This window comes from the organism of the source record quoted next, unplaced genomic scaffold, assembly GCF_019419815.1.
Source record: "Pyrus x bretschneideri cultivar Hongxiangsu unplaced genomic scaffold, Pyrus_bretschneideri_v1 Contig53, whole genome shotgun sequence".
NCBI classification, from domain to species: domain Eukaryota; kingdom Viridiplantae; phylum Streptophyta; class Magnoliopsida; order Rosales; family Rosaceae; genus Pyrus; species Pyrus x bretschneideri.
In genome coordinates, this window is record NW_025999791.1 from 185990 (window position 1) to 204420 (window position 18431).

General features: G+C 35.2%; 1 protein-coding gene and 1 long non-coding RNA gene across 2 annotated transcripts; both read left to right on the top strand.

Moving 5' to 3' along the window:
• Positions 1–12117: 12117 nt before the first annotated feature.
• LOC125470820 lies at positions 12118–14972 on the top strand. The gene is made up of 5 exons (XM_048570477.1): positions 12118–12357; positions 12495–12691; positions 12994–13101; positions 13194–14055; positions 14467–14972. Exons 1-5 carry the CDS (start codon positions 12261–12263, stop codon positions 14826–14828), a joined length of 1626 nt encoding a protein of 541 aa, XP_048426434.1. The 5' UTR covers positions 12118–12260; the 3' UTR covers positions 14829–14972.
• Positions 14973–16062: 1090 nt separating this feature from the next.
• Positions 16063–18225, top strand: LOC125470821. The gene is made up of 3 exons (XR_007253200.1): positions 16063–16345; positions 17196–17266; positions 17952–18225. It is a non-coding gene; the product is annotated as an uncharacterized LOC125470821 (long non-coding RNA).
• The last annotated feature ends 206 nt before the right edge of the window (positions 18226–18431 follow it).

An 18431-nucleotide genomic window follows, 5' to 3' on the forward strand; every position in this document is an offset into this window, starting at 1 on the left:
CTTTTTCTATTTTAAGTTTGTTTTCACAAAATGCATTTTTATCTGCAAAACGAAAACTTTATTTTTGAAAATTTTGAGAAAAAGTAAATTTTTAATATAATATTTATAGTAAAAGAGCGGGAAATGACATACTAGCCTGCTATAATAATATGGTTAAATTTTACCTTTAACTAGAATCGAAAACCTCCCCCTTCGTACAAAATTTGACCAATAAAATTTTAAAAACCATCAAATAATAAACAAGCAAGCCCCAAATGAAAAGTCCAAAGTTTGACAAATAAAAAGTAAATTAAAAGTCCAAAACCACATACCAAAAGTGAAGAGCAGAGACGAATAATAAAAATTCATTTTTCTGTCTCTCTTCGAAAAGTCTCTCCCTCTCCCTCTCCCTCTCCCCACTCCAAAACACAAACCCCAAAAACCCAAATCGTGTTTGTTTCACCATAAATTCAGACCTCCATAGTCCTCATAATCTCTGTCTGTTTTCCGTTGGAGTTTCGTCTGTTTGTCTCTTGAAGTTTCCCGAAATCGAATCGATTCTTGGAGCTTTTGATTCGTCGGAATTTAATTAAGCTGAAATGCTGCAGCTGCTATTCGCGGCGGCCTTCTCGGCGGTGCCTCTGACGCTCTACGTGCCACCTATCCGAAGCCTGAACCTGTTCGTGGAGACCGTCGAAGACTTCCTCCGCCACACCACCATGTACACCCACGGAATCTACCCGCGTCTCCGCCTCGCCTTCTCTCGCCTCCTCAGCTCCCTCCGTTTCACCAGGTAGATCTTCCGCACACGCGCACCCAGTTTTCCAGGAGTTCTTCAAAGCCATTAGATTACTCACCGCACCCCATCCACCCCCAATAACCGCCGTTTTACTTTTTATTTTTGTATAATTTTCTTTAATTTTGAGAGTTGTGTTGTAATTGGGTTGGAAGAGATCGATTTTGGGGATTTGCTAGTCTTCCAATTGATTCGGGTTTGTGTTGTACTTGTAAATAATTTACATGGGCTAATTCATAATTATTGCAAAATTAACCCATGATTAACAAGTTAATTGAGTTTTCGTTGAGCTCAAGTTATTGCACATCTCCCTCTTTGTCTGTGTTGGTATCATTGAGTTCGTGTGTAGTTTAGCTATCATTTACTCGTTTTCTACATGGACCTGGTCTATATGGTTATCACAAATTATTTGCCACTTGTAAGGGGTTTGTAAATAAGTAGGTTAAGAATTTTCGTGTTTAACCGCAATGTTTTGTATAAAAAGTAAAAATTGCTATTAGTGAACCAATTAGATAAATTGGCTCCATAAAAAATTGATTAGGGTTATTAGCAAAATTAATTTACTTTAATATTTGGTGGTTGAAATGATTAATATTAATTATCGATGGTATATCGATTATATGTTAGTGCCATAACAATAATACAACGAACATATTATTTTAACAAATTAAATGTCAAAAATGGATCATTTCAACCAAACCACGAATCGTTTAATGGGTTCCTTTTATTTTCTTTGATCAAAGTATTTACTTTGCGTGTCTAAATGAACGAATCGGTGCTTTCATGCATGTAAATGAACGAATGAATTTCGTTCCCTTTTCTTTTGGATAAGGAGGACAAAAGGAATTTACTTGTATTGGATCACAACAAAATCCCAATTAATTTTATGTGAAATTATTTATTTAATATAAAAAAACTGCTTAACCTATCTGGCCATTTTTATGCACTTGATTAGCTTCACAATAGTTGCACAACAATACTATAACCCGTCATGATTTTTTGTTATGAAAATTTAAATATACGATATTCATTTATGTAAAGTAACTGTACAAGAGAACTTGGTGTGACACTCTTAAAATTTTGTCAGAATTTTTAACCTGATCGAAAGAAATAATAACGTATATTTATCCCTTTATAAAAGTTGAAAATTACATCACGAGGCTCTCAATCCGAATATGACCAACGCTACAACCTTACATAGTTGCAAATTCTATAGTGCCAAAGTTTTAAAGAGACAGGTAGGCCTGGCAAACGGGTCGTGTCTATCGTGTTCGTGTAACACCTGTTATCTTAACGGGTCGTGTCGTGTCACACCTGTTATCTTAACGGGTCCTTAACAGGTCGTGTCACTTTACCCAACGGGTAAAGTGACCCGACCCGTTATGACCCATTATGACCCGTTAAGAAAAAAATATATTTTTTTTAAATTTGCACATACCACACATTGCCACATAAATATTACTTCAAAACATTAAAACATTTCTCGTTCAAGTACTATATCTACACTCGAAAATAAAAGCCTAATAAAAAAAATAATACATACACTACTAATATATTACAAATATTAAATGTGCAAGATAAAGAGTTTTTGTTTTTAAGATTGTAAGTCTTTCTCAAAAGTTTACACCTCCATGTACAAAATCTTCAATTTACATCGATCATCATGAAATTGTATTCAATTTACACCTACGTCTATATAATTATTATAGTTTTTACTTTTTAGGGATATAAAATTATTAATTTAATGTATATAATTATTAATATTATAGTTGATTCATACTTTTATTAAGTATATAAATTATAACATAAGATTTTGTGAAATCCACATCCACTAGTGTAAATATTTTAAATTGAAGATCAAATTCATTCTTTGTATTTATATAGCGTCAAGGAGTGTAGCTGTAAAAATTCATCAAAATCAGAGTTAAAATAACCGTTAAATCTTGATTTTTCGTTTATAACCGTCGAAAAGCTTTGTCCCGTTACTTGATCTCTGAATGTTTTTTTTTTTTGTGATTTTTTGCTGATGTGATCTCCAAGCATATACAAACAATTTTGACGGTTTGGATCGTTGAAATTAGTTTTGGAGAATTCGTAAAACGATAGATTGACTAACACTTAGAGTTTATTTATACTTTCATTAAGTATAACATAAGATTTTGTGGTATCCACTTGTGTAAATATTTTAAATTGAAGATCGAATTCATTCATTGTATTCATATAGGGTCAAGGAGTGTAGTTATAAAAAATCATCAAAATCGGAGTTAAAATAACCGTTAAATCGTGATTTTTCGTTTATAACCGTTGAAAAGCTTTGTCCCGTTACTTGATCTCTGAATGTTTTTTTTTTGTGATTTTTTGCTGATGTGATCTCCAAGCATATACAAACAATTTTGACGGTTTGGATCGTTGAAATTAGTTTTGGAGAATTCGTAAAACGATAGATTGACTAACACTTAGAGTTTATTTATACTTTCATTAAGTATAACATAAGATTTTGTGGTATCCACTTGTGTAAATATTTTAAATTGAAGATCGAATTCATTCATTGTATTCATATAGGGTCAAGGAGTGTAGTTATAAAAAATCATCAAAATCGGAGTTAAAATAACCGTTAAATCGTGATTTTTCGTTTATAACCGTTGAAAAGCTTTGTCCCGTTACTTGATCTCTGAATGTTTTTTTTTTGTGATTTTTTGTTGATGTGATCTCCAAGCATATACAAACAATTTTGACGGTTTGGATCGTTGAAATTAGTTTTGGAGAATTCGTAAAACGATAGATTGACTAACACTTAGAGTTTATTTATACTTTTATTAAGTATAACATAAGATTTTGTGGTATCCACTTGTGTAAATATTTTAAATTGAAGATCGAATTCATTCATTGTATTCATATAGGGTCAAGGAGTGTAGTTATAAAAAATCATCAAAATCGGAGTTAAAATAACCGTTAAATCGTGATTTTTCGTTTATAACCGTTGAAAAGCTTTGTCCCGTTACTTGATCTCTGAATGTTTTTTTTTTTGTGATTTTTTGCTGATGTGATCTCCAAGCATATACAAACAATTTTGACGGTTTGGATCGTTGAAATTAGTTTTGGAGAATTCGTAAAATGATAGATTGACTAACACTTAGAGTTTATTTATATTTTCATTAAGTATAACATAAGATTTTGTGGTATCCACTTGTGTAAATATTTTAAATTGAAGATCGAATTCATTCATTGTATTCATATAGGGTCAAGGAGTGTAGTTATAAAAAATCATCAAAATCGGAGTTAAAATAACCGTTAAATCGTGATTTTTCGTTTATAACCGTTGAAAAGCTTTGTCCCGTTACTTGATCTCTGAATGTTTTTTTTTGTGATTTTTTGCTGATGTGATCTCCAAGCATATACAAACAATTTTGACGGTTTGGATCGTTGAAATTAGTTTTGGAGAATTCGTATGCCATCAATCAAGTTCCGTGTGTGTGTGTGTGTATATATATTTATTAAGTAGATTTAAATCTATTTATTTTGTACATATAAATTATAATTGACTGGTACATGGAATAGTACATACATCACGTGTCACGTGTGTCATTATAAAAATAGTGAGATATGTCATGACAGTCATGTGTGTGATAAAAAGTTAATAACTTAAAAAAAAAAAAAAAATTTCTCACCACTTCTATTAATTTTCATTTTTCCCTCTCTTTTTTGTTTCCTTTTCAACTTTTTCTTATCATTTTCACTTTTCCCTCCAACATATTTCCCTAATTCCCTCACTTTTTTGTTTCATTTTCAACTTTTCTTAACATTTTCATTTTCCCTCCATTTTTTTTTCAAAAAGGGCGGCAAGTTGGCAACGGCAAGAAATTGATTATTGAAATTTGAATGGAAAGAAATCACATCAAATTTCAATGGATGCAAAATCATGCAATGCATCATGCATATTAAATTATTAATTAATAATTATTATAGTTTTTATAAAATTTAATATATATATATATATATAATTATTATAGATAGACTTAATATTTTGGGGGTATAATTATTATAGTATATATAATTATTATAATTATTATAAATTTTATAGTTAATTTAATATATATATATATATATATTTATTATAATTTTTAGGGGTATAAAATTGTAAAATTAATGTATATAATTATTATAGTATTTTTTTAGGGTTATAAAATTATACAAATAATATTCTGCTTATCGTGTATCGTGTTACCCACATGTATACCCGAACCAACCCGTTATCTTAACAGGTGCTTATCGGGTTACCCGATAACGACCCGATTCGTTATCATGTCGACCCAAACACCTGTTAATTTCGTGTCGTGTCGTGTCGGGTTATCGGGTCGTGTCAGAAATTGCCAGGCCTAGAGACAGGTCAATGATCTAACACTGACACTGTTCTTAACTTAATTACTTGCTAGCCCGCAAAAATGAGATTTAGTTTTGAAAGGTCTCAGTGTGATTAGGATTAGAACCATTTAATTGTAAGTAATATATTATTTTGTAAAACTTTTGACGTGGGATTTCCGAGTTCCGACATCTTGAAGGCAAATCAAGATACCTTCAGGCGGAGTACATGCCCTCTGGAAGGCACCCGGCAATTTTTTCAATGGACCTCCCTATACTACAGACGAAGACAGCTTGATGGCACTATGAGTTATAGTGGAAAAGGCAATTTGATAAGCACTTCGATCTTGTCTAATTGCCAGATCAGTAGATCATGCGAGTATCATGAACGTGTATAAGTTCAACTTCCTTCGTGCAACGGACTTGTAATTAAAGTGGTTAAGAACACTTACCCTTACATTCAAAGTTTTGGCTTCAAGTCCCTTACATTCAAAATTTTGGCTTCAAGTCCCCCTCATCGAACTCAAAAATCTCATTCAAAAGCAGAATATCCCATTTTCTCAAAATTGGATCAATTAAATCACGTACTAATGAGCAAGTAGGCGATTGACCAGGTGGATAGTGTCTCCGTCTTTAATCTACGGTGTTCTGGGTCAAACCACCCGCCTCCCTAATGTAATTTAAATTCCATATTCAAGATCATTTGGTGCACATTCTACACCATATGGAATACGAGCACTAAATTGGCCAAATGACTATAACACAAAGACCATTTTGACATTTAAGCCTTAACCATATATATGAAGGCCGAATTATAATGCAATTATCTTTTGATTAAAAAAGAAAGAGCAGCCACTTAGTACGGTCTAGTGGTATTCCTTTTCACTTGTAAGTGAGAGGTCTTAGGTTCAATTATCACCAAGGGAAAATTTGAACCACATTATTGCTAGCTCATTGAGGTTAAGCCTTTTAGTGTAGATAATATCGTTTGTTCAAAAAAAAAAAAACAAACAGCAAAAGCATAGGGTTAATTTGTTAATTTCATATTTTGATAGAATTTTGTAGATTAACAAAGAATAATCATAGTGGGGGGAGGAAAGGCTAAAGGGAGTTTCTTGAGAGCAACTCCACCATTGCTTATTGCCTTGGTGATAGGCAACCCAATCCATTCTCCTCCCTCCCCAAAACACTCCAACCCACTCATGCAATTGGACCTAAGGTGAGCCCGATGGAGAAATCAAGCAATAATCACCTATCCCAGTGCCTTTCCTATGTGACATAAGGTTGACGTTATCATGACGTAAGCCACAATTTAAATTATTGAAATATTATAATTTTTTTTTTAAATACGGAATCATGTTCTTCCACTTTACACTACATTTCAATATTTTCGAATACTTTCAACTAATCTTTTATCATTATCCGAAATTACAAATAAAGTTATCTTTTATTATTTTATAAAATAAAAAATACTAATATTTTAACATAAATTGCATGGGCTATTCAATTTAGGAGTAGAGATATATATGAGCTGTTATTGTTCATTTAGGGGATTAAGTTGCCTATTGCCTAGGGGAACCTTCCCACATTGGAAGTGCTTTGATAGTAGCCTATAGTTTGATGGCGGAGGCAGAGGCATTACGTGCATCTTTACTTGGTCCTGTGGAGAGAGGCTTTGATGTTATCTAGGTGGAAACGGATCCAAAGGTTCTTGTGGCTATGCTCTAGGGCAAGACTCAACTGTATGCTGTTATTGAATGTCTTCTTTATGATATAAAATGTTTGCAAATGCAATTGAGGTCAATAGAGTTTATTTTTGCTCCCCGAAATTGTAATAGGACAGCACATCTAATGGTTTTGTTTGTATCTCATATCGAGGGCTCTCATACCTAGGACTCTCTCGAGCTAGAGTGGCTGTTTAACACCTTGACTTCAGATGTTAACATTTCTATTCAAATTTAATAATATCTACCTTTCAACAAAAAACAAAATAATAGCTTACAGTACAACAACAACAACAATATTGACAACCAAAAATTTTTAGTTGATTGTTTTCAACAAAATGCAATTTAAAACCTAGGATTGAAAACGACCCCGTCTTGGATTTTTCGAAACAAATGGTAATTTTGTAATTTCACTTTGATTGGGATATATTTTGAAATGTTTGCTTTTGGTCTTAATTGGTGTGCCTTTGGGGCCCGCTTTCTTGGTTTTGTCCCCCGACTCTCACTCTCAAACTCTCGCATGGCTCTCTTTCTCTCCCAGCTCACTCTCATTTATATCTCTTCTTCCTCGGCAAACACCAAGATGGTGCTATGGCAAACCCCACCGAAAACCACTATATCCACGGTGAGGCACCCAACTTACCACCACCTGGACCGCGTCATCACAAACCCCAAACAAGGGACCTAGGAACTCTACAATGGCAAAGGCCACTTTTCACCCTCTCCTTGACAAACTCCAACAAGCTTCCATCACCTCCGACGTAGGTGAGCTTTGTAAACACTATAAACCTTTCCCTTTTGCCTTCATAACTCGTTTTTGATCGTATTGGTGTTTTGTGGACATCGAGACATTGCAGAAACACCTCGAAAAGGCTTTCCCAATTTTTCGACGAAAACCTGTGCCTTCTAGGCCATTTTCCAACCAACCCCAACCACATCACGGCTCCAAATTAGTACGAATCTCTTCCTATCATCTTAAGCTTCATTCTGACTTTTGAATCATTGCAAATGGTGTATAAATGAGTTCAAATAGAGCTCGGGAAGCGTTGCCCAAATTTTGGCCGAACCTACGGCCTGAAACGGGGTCAACCCGACCTAAAACCAAAACCGAATCTGAACCCAGCCTAAAACCAAACAAACCAAGCCCAACCCAGCAACCCAAAACCCAGATCTAAATCAGATTCGACCAAGATCTGACCCGACCTGAGTCGGATACCTGTTTCTATGGTTGGTGCTTGAGCCGCGAGTGAGTCAGCGCGTAAATGTTGCCATAGGCCAGGGTGTGAAGCACACACGCCTTCACCGGAGGTACTATGACAGCGGCGCTGGTGACTTTTTCGGCCAACTTTCTAGCGACTCAATTTGCCATGTGGTGACGCGTGGCCTTCCGGGCCGCTACCCCATGGCAATGCCTGTGGCGACAAGTGGGGGGACCTTGGGTCCCCCTTAGTTTTTTCGATGTCCTGAATCTTTTTATGACTTCCATTTTCCCAAATTCAATCATTATAATATAGTTTTATTAATTGGTCCCTTTATGTGCTTACATGTGTTTGTTAGTGATGTTTCCGTCTTCTCTTGTTTGCACGACTCTTCGACAACAGAGTAAGGTGAGTGGAACCCTTTCCAAATTTCATGATTTTACTATTAGAAATGCATACATGAAAAGCATGATTTTATGATTACGTTTTAAGAAACGTTGATGAGTAAATTGGATTTTATGATTATTGAAATATCATGCTTTGTCAAATTTAAGTACTTTGGAAGATTTATGATTATATACTATGAATATGATTTATGATATGATGCTTGAGCTATTGAGCTCTGATGAGATATATGTTGGAAATATTATGTTTATAATTTTCTATGTTTATATATATACCTACGGGTGAATGATATCATTAAATGGCTTCGGTCAGGTGATGCAGGGGCCTACAAACGAATGATATCCATTAAATGGCTTTGGTCGGGTGATGTAGGGCCTATGAGTGAATGATACTTATAAATGGCTTCGATCGGGTGATGTAGGGCCTTCAGGCGAATGAAGAATGAAGAGTTATATATACCTACTGGCGAAAGATGAAGAGCCATCGGGCGAATGAAGATATATATATATATATATATATATACACACACACACATATAAAGTGCTTAGTTAAATTTACGACGCACTTTATATATGATATATGTTTTGTAAAGGTTTTATGGCATGTTAGGGTTTTCAAAAAACCTATTACTTATTATGCTATATGAGTTTTCTAAGCTGGGGGTTAGTACGTTGAAGAATAACTATTTTAGTATTACTTATATATAAACTTGGTCCACTCATATTTTGTTTTACCCCCCTCAGGACTTAGAATTGAGGCGTACAATCCCTGCATTAAGGCACTCCCGCATCAGTATCTTCAAGTCCTCTCGGTGTAGGACCCATTCCTTTGTTCGTACATTCTTAATATTCCTTTTACAGTGTTCTGGATTAGTTGTATGCTCTGAACATGTTCCACAATTGCATATTCATTATAGTAAAATTTACGAGTTTATTTATGTTCATTCTTTCTTCATAGTTCTCATGCAAGTTAGTATGGCTTCGTCACCTTCGGGTGTTGGCCAGCACGTGCCTACCCTGGTGTTTGGAGGATATCGGGGTCGAGTGTGTCAGAAACAAAGACAAACATGTCATAGACCAAAGAAGAAAATCTAATATAAAAAATTGGATTCATTTTTCTCCTAAGATTTGCAAGAAAATCTAAAGCAATATTACAATGCAATATGGGAATTTTAAAACATATCTATTTGTACTGTATTATTAGTCTAAAATGTCACGATAACTTTTTGAAGAATGTCTGCCTATAAATTTTATAATTCCCATGCTAGTTCTTAGATGGACCATTGTACACAGATCTAGTGGAGACTCATGGATTGGATGAGCTAAGTATACATGGAGCATTGGTGCAACAAGGATTTGTACATAAATTTCTAGCTCATATAGTAAATAATATATTATTTTATTGGTTCAAGTAATTTTTCACGAAAAAGGATCATTGTTGGATCATTTTCCTGGGAATCCCGTGATCGTGACCGTTCATCGTATATCGTGCGGTTAGTTTTTGTTAGATACTATTTAAAATGATTTCTGACCACATGATATACGATGAATGGTTACAATTTAATTAGGGAAATGATATTTACACACCTTATTTTACTTCTCACACACTTTTTTAATTTTCGGCCATCGGATCGGATTAATTGAAGAGGATCAATGGACACAAATTATCAAGGGGTGTGTGAGAAGTAAAATGGGGTGTGTGGATAGCACACCCCTTTAATTAAATATAATGTCCTACAATTCCAGTTCTTAATAATTTGTAGTACATTGAATATAATACATTTCAGGCCGAATCCCTTTCATCAAGTCTTCCATATCAAATAATTTGAGCTCTTAAAATTTGATCCAACGGCTAAAGTTATTATAACTTTTAAAGTGGGCCCCTATTTGTAGCCGTTTGATCAAATTTCAAGTGTCCGAATTAGTTGATGAGGATGACTTGGTGAAAGGGATTCGGAGAGGATCCCCTTCCTATATTCTAGACCACAATTAATTGGTTTTTAGATACAATAGATATTCCAAGTGACCATTTATTGCAGTGGTGGAAATGTATTGTGCCTTTGTATGACGGTGTGGGTTCAAATCTCGTCGATGATTAATCTAACATCTAATCTAATAAAATCTATTATTTGACAAAAAAAAAAAAAAAAGATACAATAGATATTCAAAACATACCATAAAAGTAGAGCACGAAAATATAACCTTTACACTATGTTTGGATGAATAAATTTAAAATTACTAAGAAATTTTAAAATGACGGAAATTGAAATGATGGGATTTTATTTCTTAAAATTTGTGAATTTTCTTATTTAGTTAACCTAAAAGAATAATGGAATTGAATACGGGATTTGTTATTTTTAAACTCTCAATCATAGAAATTGGAAAATGAATCTATTCATATGGAATTTAAATTTGGGAATTAGAAGTTCCAAATTCCAAGTTTTTTTTCTACGCAAAAATTTTAAATTTCTATGTTTACGAATTCAAACAAAAAAATTGGTGTATGCCAATTTATAAATTCTGATTTTAATTCAAATTCTAAGTTTATTTCTTTTATTCAAATATAATGATATTAAGAATCATGGGACTATAAAGATGGTTCAAAGCTAGAAGCCGCACGTTCAACCTTTTCAAACGAATCACCCGATATGCAATTGATTCCATAGAGAATTTCCAGATATTATTTCTCGTTAGAAGCGCTTATAAGGTCTGTCTAGTACCAATTTATAATTAAGATTAGTTTAGCATGAAGTTAGTCCTAAAATGTTAATGTGCTCAGTTTTATATTAGGCTTTTTGTTAGTTTCGAGTTCTCCATGTTTTTTATTGGAGTCTTTTTTCAAGTCTTTCTAAATCTTTATTTACTCATTTTTCCTTAAGCCTATGTTTCTTAATCACTAAACGGAGCATCTATAGGTCTTCGGTTCATGTGTCCAAACCACCTTAACTGATTTTTTCTCATTTTATCTTCAATTGTGGCTATTCTTACTTTATCTCGAATATCCTCGATTTTGTCATTTATCGCGTGCTCACACATCTAACGAAGCGGTTGCACCTCCTCTATACTCATTTTTTTCACGTATTGATGCTTAATTGCCCAACATTTCGTACCATAAAGCATTGATGACCTTATTGACGTCTTGTAAAATTGAAGGAGGATTCTCTTCCCTTCTAATCTTTCTCCCCTTCCCTCCCCTCATATTTAAACAGTTATGATTAAACCACGTCAACATCTTATATTGATTTTTTTATAGAGAGAGAAAGACAAAAAGAAAACTGTGAGAAGATGGGAGAGAATGAGATGGAAATAGGTGAGACGTCAATAAGACCATCAATACTTTATGGTACGAAATGTTATTGACGGCATGGCCCTTTGTAACCTAAAAAATATATAAAATTTGTTTCAAGGAACTTGGCTTAGTTCGGTAAGAGTAATCTCTCTTACACTTGGGCTCAATTTCAAATTCTCCATGAGGATGGAGTTGAGAATTACAACTAAGCGTTACGAGTGTTTTATTCATTAAATTTCCTACACCTGTTAGATTTATAAGTTTTATTTTTAACTCAATCATACATTTTCGTATAAGTGAGTGCAAGATGGCTTATAGTAGCAACTCTAAAAATAGAGAAGGTATTCCCACCGAGCATTACATAGGATTGGGCGCCACTTCCACAATATATTCAAATATCTGAATATCCAGAAAATACAAAAAAGAAAGAAAAAAGATCTCCCTTTTCAAGCAAAAAACTCCAGTCTTTTGGTTTCTGGACCTTCTTCTACAGCATTCTAGGGTTTCCCCATGGACGGCATGAACGACCATGAGAGAGCCATTGCTTGGCTTTGGGCCATTGAAGCCCTCGCTAGCTTCAAACAAGTTGATGCATCGCTTTTACATGGTCTATTCACAAACCCACATTCCCACTTCAATGTTTGATTCTTTCTTGTAATTTTTTCAATCAATGTGTGTGAGTGATTCGATTGCACAAGATTAGGTTTTTTTATGGTGTTTGATACTTTTTGGTGGCCTTTTCAGATTTAATTGCGATGGCTCCAACATTACCTGAAGATATTGGGAACAATGCAACGGAAAGGGTTGCTTTGAAATGTTTGGAGAGTTTGTTTAGTCCTTGTAATGTGATGAGCAGTGATGTTCCTTCTTCTCAGCATTCGAAAATCGGCTTTAATTTATCGGAAACTTGTGAAAATGTTCTCAAACGCATTGTAAATGAGGTAAGGTTCTCTACTTTTTGGCTTTTAAATGCAAGTAATTTGGATGAGTAGATAAAAAGGGTAACTTTTGTGGCAATCCATATTCTTTTGGTATTCGTACCCTTTAGGATTGAGTCTCCTTTTTGCTCACTCCCTAGCCTTGGTGTAGCCTTAGCCCCCTTTAAAATTGTGGCACGATCCGCACGACTCTAGAGTGGGGTAATGCTACACCATAGTAAAGGGGATGAGCAAAAAGGTTACTCTTCAGGAATTTTGGAAGTGGGTATGTTTAAATGTTTAGCATCAAATATTTCTTTTGTCAGACACCACAATCTGATTTGAGAACGGGCGGACCAGGGGTGTTAAAATGGGATATTCACCCCTTCATTATGCACAAAACAGCTTCTTTGCCTAATTGTGCATTGAAACAGGTAAACCTTTAGAATTTCTTTGCTTATTTTGCTCTTCAATCGATTTTTCTATATAGTCTACAAATGGATTTCTGGATTTTCTTTATGAACAGCTGAAAGATTCAATCCTTGCTGGTACACATCCACATGCGGATTTCTTGAGAAAAAAGGGCGGTTTAACACTTACAAGTGATGGTGATAGAGTTCCTTTGGGAGAGAGTAATCCTAGGCTCAATGAGAGTTGCTCTAATGCTCAAAACATGGGAATCAAAGGAAGCACAGATCCTCTGAATATTGAGCATGAGAGTAAACAATTGGAAGAAGACCCAGATAATGCAAATCTGTTGCCTTCCAAAAGGAATAGGATTGCCTCAGATGCTCGAATTATGGCAGATGAAAATCGTAGTAGTGTAAATGTTTCTGATGATTGGAATATCATATCAAAGAAGATGAAGTGTGATGCCTCTTATGTTTTACAGTCTACAGAGCAGAACCAAATTCGTTTACATGGAAAAGAACTATTGGGAGATTTATCTGAGAGGGAAAGGTGTGACTGTGCAGAAAATCAGATGGGAACGATGGATGGAAGCACGGCCTTAGAGAATGGTTGTGATGATTGTACTTCCTCAAATGGATATGGACAGAGCAATGGCGATGCAGTCCATAAGAGTCAGTCGGAAAATCATCTTAATGCCACTTCAATGCCTCAAGATAAATCTTTGGATGAAGCCCATCAATATTCATGTGCTGATCAAACCAAACATGATAGCTGTCTTCATCCGGAGCCAAGAGCATCAAGTGTTGCTCCTCCAGATGGAATCCAAAACAAGGTTTCTGCTAAAGTATTCAATTTTAACAGTGAGCACAATTTTCATTCTGCAGATGGACCCCAAGAGAAGAGCATTTCTGAAAATGGCAATGGCTTGGTTGCGAAGAATCTGGCAGATGAAAACCATAAAAGTGTAATTGGTTCTGATGATTGCTGTGTAATTGCCAAGAAGGTGAAGTGGGATCCCTCATATTTTTTACTGTGTATAGAGAAGAAGCAAATTCCTCTACATGGAAGAGAACTGTTGGAAGACTCATCTGAAAGAGATGCTCCACTTCCGGAGAGAGAAAGGTGTGACTCGGCAGAAAGTCAGAAGGGAACGATGGCCAAAGGCAAGGTCATAGAGGATGGTCATCATGATCTTACTACCTCAAAGAGGTGTGGACAAAGCACTGACCATGCAATCAATAAAAGTCAGTCAGAAAATCCCTGTAATACTGGTTCATTGCCTCGAGACACATTTCAGGATGAAGCCCCTATATATACACATATTGATGAAGTGAAAGATGATGGGGGGCTTCATCCTGAACAAAGAGAATCTTGTGTTGCTGCTCCAGATGAAACCCTGCATAAGGTTTCTGCTGAAGTATTCAACCGTAACAGTGAGCTGGGTATTCTTGTTAAAGTATCACTTCCTGCATCCACAGATGAACCCCAACAGAAAAGCATTGCTGATGAAGGTAAAGACGATGAACATTTTCCTGAACCAAGAGCATCAAGTATTGTTTCTCTAGATGAAACCCAGCATGATTCTAGCAGTGAGAATGATTCTCATATTAAAGTAGCACATCCTGCATCTACAGATGAGTCCCCAGAGAAGAGTATTGCTGATGAAGCGAGAGAGCTCTTGGATTGGCTATGTCATTATGAGTCAGAGATCTCGACTGATAGTGTTGAATTTCATGACGAAGAAGATTGATGTTGTCATGAAGAAGCATGCTTTGTTGAGCTCTCAATCCACATCCAGTCAATATTCCTCAGAGACAACCAAAAATCTTTGTAAGAAGCCTAATGAAGGCGGTCTGTTGATTTGTAATACCAGTAATTGCCCTGTTATGGTTCATGAAAACTGGCTGAGTTCCTCAGCCATTTTATATGAGAATGGTAACTTTAAATGCCCCTTCTGTTCATATACTCTTGATCTTACTGAATACCTTGATTCTAAGAAGAGAGCCTCAATGTTAAAAAAAAGACCTAGATGCATTTATTCATAGTCTGGAACATCAACCAGAGGAACGCATTGGTAGCCAGCACAACAAAGAGAATATTTGCATGAGAAAATTTCATGAGGATCTTAATGCATAAAACGAAAGGTCATCAGAATGGGCATTTGGGAAAGAGTGTAGAACATCTTGAAAAGCAATGTGAAGAACGTGCAAATGAAATCAATGACCTTCAATTGCACAATATTACAGGTACTGAGCAACAAGTAGCACCTTCTGGCTCTTGTACTCGTTTCAATTCAGAGTGTAGAGATGAAAGTGTAACTCTAATTGGTATAAACCTTGATGTATCAACTGGTGAAAAAGAATGGAGAGAAAAGGTGATACAGACGTGCATATCTGTGGTAGGGCTTGATGGATGTCAGAACCAAGTACCAGCTAAAGGTGATACTTTGTCCAGCAAAAATGCAGTAAGCCTCCTTGCTGACAAAAGACAAGCTGTAGTAACTGAGCAGGAAGATCTGCAGCGGCACATTACCAATGCACAAGAGGTACAAGGCCATGCACTTAATATTGATTCCGAGCAAGCTGGTGCTCGAATATCTAGCACTTCCAATTACAACGCAAGACTCCGGATGAAAAATCCCTGGTAAGTTGTTGATAAAGTGTTTTCATTTTTATTTTCTTTGTAGTGTCTACCTTCATGCCTTATAATGTAAAGTACAGGCTACATGTTCAAATAATGTCTGAATAAAGTCAGTAATTATGTTACCCGGATCTTAAATTGCAGTCCTGTATTTTCCCCAGTAAACCATATAATTACCTGTTGGTTAGAAAGCAGCGATTTGAGAATTCGATTGCAGTAGTTGTTAATTTAGAATAATCACTTTTTTGTGTCTTGTAGCACATCCCTACCATCTCTCAGTTAAGGCAGATAAAAGTTCCGTGGAGCGTTGAGGAGGAAGAAATGCTCAAGGTTCCTGGGTTTCTTTCTAATTTACCTTTATAAGTTATATTAAAGTTCTATTTCACATTTATTACCTGATTGTAGTTAATTAATTGCATATATGTTGCTTCAAAATATTTGATTACAACTCTTTTATACTACTGCAGAAGGGAGTTCAAACATTTTCAAAAATTGATGAAAGAACTATTCCATGGAAGCAAATATTGGAATTTGGTGGTTCTGCGTTTCTGCATAGTCGTACCCCAGTGGAACTTAAGAATAAATGGAGGAACATATGTAGGCGGCGTGTGAAGTTGAATTGAAGTGGTCAGTTACATATAAGAATATGCTCTCTTATTTTGGTCCACTTCTGAAATTTCATTTGTCACAGTACCAATTTCGTAAGAAACTATAAATACTGGGAACTTTTGAAACAGGCAATGACTTAGCTTCTGCCAGTTTAGTTTATAATTCAAGCTTGAATTTCTAGTTTTTGGTTTTTATCTTTATATCCTACAAATTCATTTACAAATAGTTTGATGCTAAATTTCCCCTTGATATTGACATCAGGGATCTCATGCGCCAAGTTTATAACTGAATAATTAACTGACTTCAATACCTGTTAATCTATGCTGCCTCCTCCAGAATATTTCCATTCCAACACATGATCTAGGATTCCCAATTGATAGAGTTGTATTGAAATCAACTCGAAAACTAGCCGTCCTTTTTAAATAGTTATTCTCCTTCATTGCTCATTTGTTGTGTCATCCTATTTTATCGATGTTACCCTTTTATGATAACTTCAACCTTCAATTGCTTTCAATCTGACCTCAGTCTTGCTCTGAATCCTTGACATAGCCATGGTTCTCTGCCCTTAAAGTATGATTGCTTGATAGCATGTCTGCCATCTTTTCCCAGCCAGTCAAATCCCCCACCACCTTGGTGTTTAATATAATATATCTCAGGACAACTCTCGTGTCCAGTTTCTGAAAAAAGTGACGATGAATGTGGCCCTATTGTTTGTGTATTTCTCAAACCAAAATCTTTTGCATTTTCTTAAAAAATTTAATTGATTTGTCACAGATTCTCAATTTTACTTTTTTACTGTCTTTTTTGGTTCCAAGCAGAATTATTTTGCCCCTACTTAATTCTATGTTAAATGCCATCTATATTGCAGGTGATGAATTTGATAGGTGAAGAGAACATAAAAAGTAGCAGTTGTAGAGGATGACATGATTGACACAGCTGGTTAGTTTTTAATTTTAATGCTCTAATGCTTTCTATGAAATAGAACATATCGAAAAGTTTTGAAAAAAAATTATATGAAGAACACGATGAGGAGCCATTCCTCCTGACAAGCTGATACATATACCGAAGTGACTTAAACATAATTTCCCGCCATCCTTGTCTGTGATGTTAACATGTATGATTAATGGAACAAATAATATTGAGTTGTTGACTTCGATCATGTCTTAAAGAAAATCATGGGAAGTGAAAAATATGTTCTTTCAGGATCCAAGATCTTAGTAGAGTTTCCAATTTAAAAAAATCAGCGTGCTCTTAAGGAGAACCCAGTGTTTGGATCATTTTGGCCAGGGAACTTATATTCAGTTCGTAGCAAGGTTCGGGAATGATTGGAAAAAATGTACTAATGACATTCCTCTCAGGTTTGAATTGCAAAAGGTTTCTCAATTTGTTGTGATCACGAATGAAGATGTACAACTGCATAACTTGACTGCAAATGTGGGTACCATAATCATACGCTAATTGATATGTTCGAATTGCCAATCAAGAAGGGACCATGTGTTTGAACTCAACTATGGAATTAAATTTTTTGAAGAACTGAGAATCCTCCGTTCATTGACAGGAACATCTGATAGCTTATTTTATTTCTGTTTTCTTGTGAATTCAACTTGATACTTGTCTTGGGCAGTTTTGTGGCAGGTAGCTTTGTGTTTTGGTATTTTGTGGTTCCTCCAAGTTGGACGGGCGACGGAGATTATCTTTGTTATGCCAAAGGGGATGATGGGCAGCGTTGAGGAAGTAGGAGTTAGTCATTGCCAGCCCTTGATGTTATTTATGCTGTGCTGACATGCTATTTTGGGGATGTTGTCAATCTGTTAATAGAACTGCATGTAAATATTATCAACAGGTGACAAGACTGTCTTGTTGCCATAATTATTTTGAAAAAAAAAAAAAAAAAAAAAAAAAAAAAAAAAAAAAGAAGCTTAAGAATCCATTTGGCAACATTTTATTTTCTCTTCTTATTCTTCTTTTGAATATTGAAGAGAAGCAAAACGTCCAAGGTGAATGCTACTGAACTTTTCAGTCAAATCTTCTCGTTCTATCTTCTCGGGGTTGTTCTTCTCAATATGCAATGTTGCATGATAATCAAAACCGTTTACTTCTAGTT